General features: G+C 42.1%; 1 protein-coding gene across 1 annotated transcript in view; it reads left to right on the top strand.

The window, feature by feature from the left end:
• LOC124794825 (spondin-2-like) overlaps positions 1 to 12,179 on the top strand; it is a 619,441-nt gene that overhangs the window by 319,408 nt on the left and 287,854 nt on the right. The window contains exon 2 of the mRNA XM_047258487.1: positions 11,562 to 11,779. Within this exon, the coding sequence (XP_047114443.1) occupies positions 11,562 to 11,779 (218 nt within the window). The remainder of the gene's footprint in view (positions 1 to 11,561; positions 11,780 to 12,179) is intronic.

Raw genomic sequence — 12,179 nt, 5'->3', positions numbered from 1 at the left:
TCAATGCCATTATCATCCCAGAGTGTCTGGATATGCTGTTTCGGTCCACTTACTGATTTAACGTAACTTTGAGTGAAACTGTGTAACGAAGTAGCTTAAAGCCTCGTGAAGTGCTGTCGGCAAGTGAACCCAGTCTGTATAAATGCTCAGAAATACGAGATATCATACAATCAAGTTTTATATAGAAGGAAGAACTGCAATTCCGCCAGCTGCATCATCAATACGCACGCGGCAGCATGCGCTACACGATACGTTCCAAAACGCAGTGCATAAAAACGGGATTCTTCCGGGGCTTATACCTCGTCTTCTGTTGGTGTTTGAATGGTAGGGTCAAGTGTTTTGGATAGCCCTTGCTCTAGGACCCATTTGTATATCCAACAGAAAGATCGTCTTAGTGTCACTACCCTACAGTACAGGGTCAAAGTATGAATATTACACACTTCCTCCAGCTTAGTGAAATGGAGCAAATCGGTTGGTCCTTTTTGCATTTGATGTAGTCACACTGGGCCTTAAGGAGCTTATGGAAGCACCAATAGTTCATTGGCAGTTCCTTATTAAATCCCAAAGAAATGTTTTTTATTATTTCGTACTAAAATTGAAAATCAGATTTGTGGACAACTACCCGCACCAAATGGCTGAAATGCCTACGATATATTTCTAAAATCCCGATTTCGAACAACCTTGAAAATTATCTTGATATCTACATCCGTTTCCGAGATACAGAGATTCAAAGTTACCCTACTTGCGAAAACGTAGTTTTTAGTGTGACTTAGCAAGGAGAAATATCCTGTGAAGTGCCTCCTGTATCATCAGAAGGGTGTTTGGAAACCCCATGTTATAATAATGAAGCACATTAAAATTTTTGTGTGCGCAAAGTCCGGTCTGAGGATTAAAATTAGTTTTACATTATTTCAATTTCAAGTATGAAAACTATCAAAATTTTACTAAGTTCTTTTCATCAGAGTGGTATGCCCTGCTGTGGCAGGAAAGGAAGGCAACCAGTTGGGTGAATTGCAAAAAGATTTTGAGTCAAGTATCGGAACATACACTTCCCACAAAAGCACGAAGACCGGATCTCTACGTGGTAGACATGACTCCAGGCGAAGAAAGTTGCAGTCAATTGGCATACATCCAGTTGCGCAATTGGAACCGAGGACATCATTACGCATGAACTATGCAATTTCCAGAAACGAATCGCAAATTTATACTAGAAGTGTGCTCACAACGCACACCATTAAAGTACGACTTAGTACACTGCAAAGATGCAAACAGCGACCCGCTTCATCAGACTGGTAACTTCTGCAACGCTCAGCAGAACATAACAGTGTGTTTTCTTCAAACCCACGACCGAGCATCCTCAGCGTGTCAGTCTGTGAATTTACTGGCCGGCTCAGCCAGAACTCAAAGAATATTTCCTGAATACTTGAGAGATATCTTCTGGTAAATCTGTTTTTAGACCAACGCAGAAAATTTGTCATGTTCTCTGGTCTGTAAAAGATAAACGCGCTCCTCTATCAGCCAGTGGCGTATATAAAATTCCGTGTACATGTGGTAAAGTTTTTATTGGAACAACGAAAAGAAGCGTAAATACACGGTTGAAAGAACACAGAAGTCTTTGCCGATTAGGGAAAACAGATAAATCGGCTGTAGCAGAACACGCTTTTCAGTCAGGAAATCATCAAGTGAAGTTTCCCGAAACAAAAATTTTATCTACGAACACGAACTATTACCCACGGCTTTGTAGAGAAGCAATTGAAATATATAAACGTAGGGATAATTTTAATCGGAAAGAAGAGACCATGAAACTTAGTGATATTTGGACAGTAGCACTACAGAATTGCTAGACAGTTTTATCGGTGACGAGATTATGATCGATAGTTAAGTTTTATCTTTGACAAAGATTATCTCTGCATATTACGTGTAACTCTGGCCACGCCCACTTTCTACGATATATAAGTCGCTCTCAGACGTCCGACCCGTCAGTCGGCAAGACTCACCGGAGGAGAAGCACCCCTCTGAAGATGTCCAGCGCGGCTCTGGACGAAACGTTAGGAGCTGAAGAGTTTCATGGACCACGACCTTACATCCCGGAAGGTTTTCCAGAAGATATGTCATCTGGTGGTGAAAGCCTTCATACTATGACTTGAGAGATTGACTAGGAGTTAATTAAGCCGTTATGAATCGACATTACGCACAGAACTGCATCTTGGCAGTAAGACTGCGGTAACTAGTACACGAAATAACTGGACCGTAAAGATAGATATATTAAAACTTGCAATGTAACAGACAACTACCAACAGTAAACGTGTATCATCGCCTGCTGTTGCTACTGTGTGCGTTCAGTGGCAGTCGCTGAGGTAGAAACTGGGAGCGATAGAGAAAAATATTTCTGAGGTCTTTATGTGAATTGATCATAAAAACACAAAGTTAGGAAAAGGGAAAAGATAGCAAATGAAGATCAGAGGCGAAATGTGACAGTGCGAGAAGAATTTGAGAGAGCTCTAAAGAAGAGACAAGGACCCAGGAGTAGATGACATTTCCTCAGAATTATTGTGGTACTTGAGAGAGCTTGCCAAATTTCACTACCTGCTGCGGAAGATAAATGAGACAGACAGTATATCCTCGGGCATCAAGAAGGATGTAATAACTCCATTTCCAAAGACGCCAGTTGCCAAGGTGTCTGAATATTGACGAAATTTCAGTGTGTTAAGTCGTGAACAGTTTTTGATGTTGCTTAGCAACATGATAGTGGGAGCACGTTATATTTAATAAAACCAGGTTTTACTGGTGAGGGCACGTCATATTTCATAAACCCAGGTTTTGCTGGTGGAAGCATGTCATATTTAGTAAAACCAGGTTTCACTAAGTATGGTTCAAATGGTTCAAATGGCTCTGAGCATTAAGGCACTTAATATCTTAGGTCATCAGTCCCCTAGACTCAGAACTACTTAAACATAAGGACATCACACACATCTATGCCCGAGGCAGGATTCGAACCTGCGACCGTAGCAGCCGCGTGGTTCCAGACTGAAGCGCCAAGAACCGCTCGGTCACAGCGGCCGGACTACTAAATATGACGTGCTCCTACTATCATTCACTGATTTTTCTATAAGATGGTTATTTTACAGCAGGCATTTCGTGGGGAGCCAATATTTTTTTTAACTTAATGACCAATTTGAAGCTTGATATCCTGCAATATACTACGTTAATGATATAAACTCATTCACTTGAAAATGGCATGCAAGGCCAAAACCTGGGTCGTAATTAAATATACAACAGTACAGTCAAATGTCGGTATGCTAGGTCGTGGATCAAAATACTGACAGAAATTATTTGCAGCAGAGTGGAAAAGCTGACTTCCGGAAAAACGTAACAATTATTTTAGAAGAGAAGTTAAAGAAAAGTAAACCTCTGTTTATACATAGCATCCGCAGACTTAGAAAAAGTTTATGACGACGTTGATTGAACTACACTCTTTGAAATCCTGGGATAAAATACAGGGAACTGTAGGTTACACACAACTTGTACAGAAACCAGAGAGCAGTTTTAATAGTAGAACGTAACGAAAGAGAATCAGTGATTGAAAAGAGAGCGACAAACGATTTGGTCGATCCCTGATGTTATTCAGTCTGTACACTGAGCAAGCTGTGAAGATAAACAAGGAGAAATTTAGAAAAGAAATTAAAATTCAAGAAGAAGGAACAAAAACTTTGAAATTTCCTGATGACATTGTCATACTGTGAGAGACAGCAAAAAGTTTGGAAGAGCAGTTCAAGGGAATGCGTAGTGCTTTGAAACGAAGTTATAAGGTCAATATTAACGAAAGTAAAAAAATGGTAATGGAACGAAGACGTATTAAATTAGGGGATGTTAGGGGAATTAAAGTAGGAGAAGAGGCATTAAAGGTTGTAGATGGGTTTTCTTGTTTGGGTAGAAACTAATGAAGGTCAAACTAGAAAGAACATAAACTGGCACTAGCATTTCCAAAACAGAGAAATTTGTAAACATTGAATACAAAAGTAGGTGTTGAAAAGGTATTTGTCTGGAGTGTAGCCTTGTGTGGATGTGATACGTGGACAATAGAAGTTCAGGAAAGAACTGAACAGATGGTTTTGAAATGTGAGGGTGCAGGAGCTCGTTGAAGTTTTAATGGATAGATCAGGTAACTAATGAGGAGTTATTGAATCGAATTGAGGAGAAAAGAAATTTATGGCAGAGAGGAAGGAAAAACGGTCATATTCAGAGGCATCAAGAAATGGTCAATTTGGTAATGGAGAGAAGAGCGTGTGTGTGTGTGTGTGTGTGTGTGTGTGTGTAGTGGGGGGGGGGGGGGGGTGATGTAGTAAAAATTGTAGAGTGGGAGCAAGACTTGAGACTGCAAGCGGGTTCAAATCTATGTAGCTTGCAGTAGTTATGGGACATAAAGATGCTCACATAGTCTAAAATACCAAGGCAAGCTGCATAAAACCAGTCTTCGGACTGAAGATCACGTCAAAAATAATGCGAATTACTACAGCTTTACAGACATGCTTTGTTGTCTTGTTCTAAAAGTCTGACAGAGCTAGGTGTCGCAGTGGTAAGACACTCGTCTCGTATTTGGGAAGCTGGTAGTTCAAACCCTCAATCTTGAAACGAATGCCGTTGTGGTTTCTTCCAAATGTCGCGGCAGACTTACTTCCCCATCGTACTCAATCCAAGACTGTGTTCCGTCTTCCACAACTTCGTCATAGACAATTTTATCACCAGAGTCTAAATTACTATTTCAGTGATTGATTGTGGTGAATCAGCAGATATAGATCTCCAGTAACAAGCAGAAATTGTCATCAAAAGTCAACTTCTGACGAGGTCGATCTACCAATCTCTCCGTCTTTTGTATCTGAAGATGGCCAAATTCGGCTGTAACCAGCTAGTACAACAAAAATTAATGATCTAGATTGTTTCATAAAAAATATGATAGCTTTGTACATTATGCAAAATACCCTGTGAAAAACAGGGTCCTATGAACGTCAGGCCCAGTGCCTGTACATGCTCCACGATTTTTATTTAAATTAGCGTTAACCACTGATTACGTTACTGTTGGTGTAAAGTTTTACACCTTACCTGTAACATAGCTCCAAGTTTCTGGCGAATAAGTTCCATAAGTTGCCAGACGAGTACATTCTCCTTGAAATATCCTCTAAGGAAATAAACACATGCTTAAAGGTCAAGCAAGTAGCCGTTGGCAAATGACGTGACTAGAGAAAATTTCCTAGATAATCTCAACGGAAGATCTTGCTGCACTGGCGACTGTTCGGTCTTGCTGACATCGTGTTTGATACGTCGTCAACCGGATGTATAATAAGGGAGTTCTCTGACTTTCTGATAAGCAGTCGTCACAAAATAAGCGCTGGCTTACGGCGTACGCGCACGCAGCGAACATTGTCAGTACAGTAAACACACACGAGGTTACCATAGTTTCTTTGATTTGTGACAGTGCTTTCGCGGCCGGAGCCCATTTCAAAACAGTACTTCTGGGCGTGTGATTGCGTCAAATGCGATAAAACTACCGATGTTTCGGCTGCTATTGTGGACAGCCTTCATCAGAATGACGTTATATCTTGATATAGTGTTAATCCATGATTCGAAAATGTTTGCTTGACGAAACTGGTTGTTCGTGAATAAATACACGTTACACCAGCTTCCGGTGATTCTGTGATGGCGTTCTTTAAGTACATTGAACCGGGCTGAACAGTCTACGGGAAATATTTCAAGGCATTTGTAGATGCTGCATACTATGGCGTGACTGGGTAATCTCGAAATTGCAAAAGCAATGACTGTGAGATTTAATTAAATACTTTGAAATTGTAACTAACTGGAATCAGAAACAATAATAAAATCTGCTACACTTGTAAATATTGTTTGTTTCTGAAAAGGAAGCCACAATCCGATTTCAGGCCAAGTGGCTTATCTTCAGTTGCAAATTAAAATGTGAGTCCACGAATGATGCAAAACTGAGATTTAAACGGGCTAAAATATGTTAACATAGTGCATCGTTGGTACATGGCATGCAACGGATACCCTCTTCAATCCTAAGTTTTGCATAAGGCCTCTCGCAGAGAACAACGGCCCGGGTCTACAGGCGCGCCGCACATGGATCCGCATGAAGACAGATAGGCGGTCTCTCGTACACAGTGCTGCATAGACACCCATCAGTCACATACGAAGAACACCCCAAACCTGAAATGCTAGCGGGAGCAGCCGTATAGCCGCATTGTAAGCGAGTTAACTGCTCACATCATCTGACGGTCAAAATTTGAATTAACGCAGCCGACAACAGCAGGTCTAAGAAACCACTAACTATCGTCCGCTACATGGAATCTAACTTCTCTCGTGTACCGCTGATTACGGCGTCTGCACTTGAATACACTGCAAACCACCAATAGGGTCAAACCAAAGGGAACTGACACAATACCTGTAATGTCACACAAGATTTAGAAAGCATAGTTCCAGATTATCACTAATTTGTAGATTACAAAGTTGTGGAACAACTAATGCGAATGGAAAGAAACCAATAAAGGACTCATGGCATACCAGCAATTAGAGTAGAAGCAGCTAGTTCAGAGCACTATTGATCACTTTAAAAATGGTTCAAATGGCTGTGAGCACTATGGGACTCAACTGCTGTGGTCATCAGTCCCCTAGAACTTAGAACTACTTAAACCTAACTAACCTAAGAACATCACACACATCCATGCCCGAGGCAGGATTCGAACCTGTGACCGTAGCAGTCGCACGGTTCCGGACTGCGCGCCTAGAACCGTGAGACCACCGCGGCCGGCGATCACTTTAAGAATAGCTATTACAATAAAAAGCACAATGCAAGATTTTTAAGGAACATTATTCACAGCAGTATTGAACACATCAGTAAAATCCAAAATAATAAAAGTCACTAATAACAATAAAAGCCATAAAAACATAGTTATCTCAAATAAGGACGCCCGTAAACGTGCTGCGGTGCAAAGACCCCCAACATCTGGACACTAGACACTAACAAACTCTTGTGGCACAAATGCAGAGCCACGTCAAAGCTTCAGGGACGAAGAAACTTGGCATAACGGGAGATAAAAAATACAGTATGACTAACGATCGGGGTGCCACCGGAAGCATCGCTGAGCAATCACAACCGAAATAATCCCGAGCCGTGTCACATATCAAACGTGATACTTACACGTGATAAGCGGTCCTTGGTGACTACCAGGTACTTGAAGTATGTATACAGACGCGAAAATGGCGATATCACCCGCACTAGTGCTCATCGCAAGGTGGTTGCGAATAAGAAATGCGACCCATCGGGGTGGCAGAGTGTCTCTCGTCAGTTTCGCCACTGCGAACGCCGTACACAGTATGTCTACGCCGGCAGAAAGAAGAACTCATGGCCAATCTAATAAAGGTGGCCACTATGATTTGTTTCGACCAGCTATAGCCTCACTACTCAATTCGGAAATCGGAGCTACGGACTTGGCAGCAATTCCACGAAAGGCGATATAGTCTGGTATTCCTTCGCCTCGTATTATCCGTGGCTCGAAATTTAAAGTCACGGTTCCGCAGCCTTCGTACAATTTAGCCATACTGCAAATTATTAGGAGTAATTAAAACAGGTTCCAGAAAATTACTCTACCCTCACAAGACGATAGGCTCTAATTGCCGGGAAAACTGGTTTAATGTCATTTACCAATTATTTAATTTCACTGAGTTTTTAATTAATAATCTGAGCAACCTGTGCCCTATATAATCAGATTCGTAATTCTACGGCGCAATCCAAACCTGTGGTAGAAATTTTAATTACATTTTATTTAATAACTCTCTCTTTTTTCTGGAGGCTGGACAGGACTGCAGATGAGGATTTTGCACGCCTTGTTGTAGATCAAAGAAAAGTCTGTGCTCTAGATATTGTCTATGGAATGTATTGAATGTCTCATAAGAGTAGAATACATGACACGGCGTCACGTAATATTCCACCCACTCCAACCCAGATGCACGTCGATATATTTTATATTTTCCATCGGTCACCAAGTGCAAAAAATTAGCAGTCTATTACTGTGTTCAGCATATTATGTGGTCAGAGGCGAATTATAAAACTTCAATTAATTTGGTGTAGTGTTCAACCTTGACTTGAAGATGGTCGCTTGACCGAAACTTAGAGCCCCCGAATAAATAACCTAAAAATTTATTTCGTGAACAGTTCGAGATACGCAGGATGATCGTAAGGGGTAATGGATAAAGGTAAAACACATCAATTTGAGGAAAGTAACCTGGTCCGGAAATGACCATTTCTATAGTTACCAGCGGAAATCGTTCTGTTACTTGTAATGCTGGAATACATGTGCCGGTAATGTTGTTGCTAAGACTGTAGGGTAAGTAACTTTCAGAAGTGATAGTATGGACCAAAACAAGTAAAAAATGTCGAGTAAAGGTGGTTTCTAAACTGCATATCTTAACAGCTATGAGAGCTTATCACCTTCACTGCTATGAAACATCTCTTCTACTGGACAAGTGCCCATAGCTCTTAAAGGATGCATTTTAGAGTCCACGTTTTCTAGATAACGTTTTCTTGTTTTGCTCCATATCATCACCTCTGAAAGTTGCCTACCCTACAATCTCAGCAACAAGAGTACCTGTATATGTATTGTACCGCCATAGGTACCGCAACGATTTTCGCTTATAACTTTCGATTCGGTCGTTTATGGATCGGGACCTCTGACCTCAAAGTGATACGTTCATCCTTCCCGATCATGCCTGAAAGTTTCTAACATCAGCACGGAATCACTCTGTAAAAAGGAGATTTCCGCTAAATTATAGCAGGCAGTGGGGCACGTAACTGTGGATAATGTTCTCAACTCTTTTATTAACTGAGATCCAGAAGAAAGTGTGGTTCTTTAAATGGAACGATGTGGTAATTAAGGACAATGGAAAGCGCTTTGAAAGGTGAGTGCAGCGATACAACGTTTGCTAAATTTTTCGCAAAAATATCGGAGAGATGTGCTACAATTGAAAGGCAAGGTCGACAAAGTTGGCTGTTGCAGCATAAATACGGACAAGTCGGGGTCGCCAGACAAGTCGGGGTCTCCAGCCAGGTTCCGCTGTTGTATCAAACTTTTCCACTGTTTACACCTTTCCACAAAAGCTGTTCACTTAAATACGAGTATACACAATGATTTCAAATAGTTGTCCTAAACCTTCTCTGATACAATAGAAGATAGGCTTACATTTAAGACAATCAGACCTGACCACGTATCTATGTCATCCAAAGTACTGTAGGACCAAGATGAAATACGTGCCATCTTAGTGTATATGCAAATCTTATTTCTGCATATGACAACAGATCCTGTTATGGAAGCACAACATAGCGATGTTTACACAGAAATAGCCGATTTCAGCCGCCTTGTCTTCCAATTTTAGCACATTATTTGTATGTTTTTAAGAAAAGTTCCAAGGGGAATTCCACCTTATGTAGGACATCGTTTTACAGTTGTTATTGCGGTATGGATGGCTTCTTCGCTGTCTGCACCCGGCTGGCTGCACGCTTCTCACAGCTACGTGGACGACGGCACGTTAAAGGGGGAAACCACATTAGGAGGTTCAAAAAATCCAATTTTTTTAATTTCATAAATCGTTAGCTTAACTATCCAAGAATACCCTGTCAAAATTTCAAAGCTAAATTCGCATTCGTTTAGATTTTATGAACAAACAACCGAGTCACATCGATGAAAAAAGCAGTTATCGCGACATATTATCATATGAATTCCACGGATGAAAATCCTCGACACGGGTATTGCCCAGAGGGAGAAGACAGCTGATGCGAGCGGGAGAATTGAACAGCCCTTGGAATGGAACATGAACCGCACCCTACTTCATTGCACCCAGACGTACAGAAGGAAATTCTTCCAATATATGAAGATTTATCAAGGGATGAATTACTCGAGAGATTTTTAGGTGGCCACGCACAAAATGCGAATCAACATTCTAATTCCACTATTTGTCGATGAGCTCCTAAACATTTACACTCTGAACCAAAAGTCGTTGAAATGGCATTGTATTTAGCAGCGGGCTTACTCAGTGAAGGAAATTCATTCCTTTTGATGGTCATGAACAAGGTAGGAATTGCAGTAGGCACGCAAGGCTTCATTTATGCCGAACAAATGGATAACCAGCGCTTGAGCCGGCAGAATCGATATTGTTCATTGGAATCGATGGAAGGTCGGAAAGCTCGGAAAGCACTGCTGCAAGTGTAAAACGAAGCCTGTGAAGAAGAAGGAGGATTACTATGTGGTGCTGGAATGTCAGATTAATATGTAAGCGTTTTATATTATTGTTGATTCCTTGAATTTCTAGTTTCCGAGAATTTATTTTTCAAAGGCGTTTATCTCGAAATGACCTTTTTCACACTTGCGTGCAGTCTAACTCAAAAAGTATACAACCTATCATTATGAAAATTATAGTACGATTCTTTATAAAATTACGAATTGTATGAACCAACTTGTGAGGTGATATCATGATTTTAAGGGTATTTTTCTTTGCATACTTAGAGAAAAAAATCGTGAAAATCGAAGTAAATTGTTCCAACGCCTGTAATTTTTTTAATTTTAATTATTTTCACCTGCATTGGGGTTCATATTTTTAGAAAATTAGTTATTAATGCAAAATCAAAACCTTTTTGATTTCAGATGTAAATCAGAATGGCTACACTGCACGCAATTGGAGAACTATACTCACAACCTTCAGCGGACATCACAGAGTAACTTAGTTATTTTTGGCTATAATTATTCAAAAAAATTAACAAAAACTGTTGGAAATAGGAATGAAATGAAGTCAAAATTTGATTAAATTCTAATTAATTCTTCCCACCAAAAAAAGTCCCAAAAAATCAGTGTCAGACAGTCTCGTAATGTGGGGTTTTAAAGTTTTGTGATGTGTCTGGACTCTGGCGTAAACTTTTAGGCTAGAGGTTTTAGTGTATTGCAGAGTTGCTGGCTCCTCCCTTTTTTCCTTGTCGTCAGCCAGCCACTTCCATCTGCTATATTGTTTTAGCTTCTTCTCCCAATTTGCTTCCTGTGTTGTCCATGTTCTTCCTGCTGACGACAAGCTTCATCCCATGCTTAGGTGTGGATAGGCACATATTTTTTCAAACTTGTTACCTATGTTTTACATTCTGTTTTATCTTCCTGTTCTGAGAATTTTCCTGACACCCGTTTGACACTGTTACTGAGCGGGCGCTGAAGACCTTGATGTCGTGCGCCCATACCAACCTCTCCATCCATCCACCTCTTAATGTGGTTTACCGCTCAAATCTCCACCGCCAGAGCACAGCTGGGCGAGCTCGTTTTTGCCTCGCTCGGTGTCGCCGATATGGCACAACCTACCCCGCAGCACTTTTGCAAGCTTTTCAGACTGTTTCTGACCTCCCTGCATATGCACGGAGAAGTGGTCCAGGTAGTCTTTTGCTAGACTAGCCTTGTCCTTGATTTGTGGAGAGGGTACGACGGTAAGTGTATACAGCGCCGCGTTTTCCCGTGTTTCCGCAGGTCGGTCGCACAGCGGGCAGGCGGCGCCGCTGTTCCGCGTGGGCGCCGTGGCGTCGCCGGGGCTGCGCGTGCTGGCGGAGACGGGCCGCGCAGACTTGCTGGACGCGGCGCTGGGGCAGCCGGCGGCCGGCGTCCTCGACCAGTTCACCGCACCACCCGTGCGCGCCGGCGTCGGCCGCACCGAGACGCACTTCTTCGTCGACACCAACCACTCCAAGGTCAGCAGCGGCTCCTCTCAGTTGATTTATCACAATCTGCTTGTCAAATGTGATTCTTGAGTTTATCCTGGCGTTTTTGATAATCAAAATATCCACGGGTGTACTGCCGGTCTACAGTGTCCAACGGGCACAATATTTCGACGATCATACATGTCGCCATCATCAGGTGAACTGACGGACTGAGCTCCTGTGAACGTGCCGGCACGGAGATCCGTACGCTATGGCTGTTCAGAGGGAACTGGGTTCGGTCGCGGCGGCGGCCGATTTAAATACCCTCCGCCCGCGGCGCGCTCCATCCGCTGTCCGCGCCCCGCGCCACGGTCGCGCGGTGGAACAGATTGCGACGGCGTCTGAGATGACGTCGGTGTGATGGCTCTGTCCGCCGTGGTCGTCACCACTA

This window comes from Schistocerca piceifrons, chromosome 4, assembly GCF_021461385.2.
Source record: "Schistocerca piceifrons isolate TAMUIC-IGC-003096 chromosome 4, iqSchPice1.1, whole genome shotgun sequence".
In the NCBI taxonomy this organism is placed as follows: Eukaryota; Metazoa; Arthropoda; class Insecta; order Orthoptera; family Acrididae; genus Schistocerca; species Schistocerca piceifrons.
Note: the sequence above shows the minus strand (reverse complement) of the source record. Positions and strands in the feature narration are given on the sequence as shown.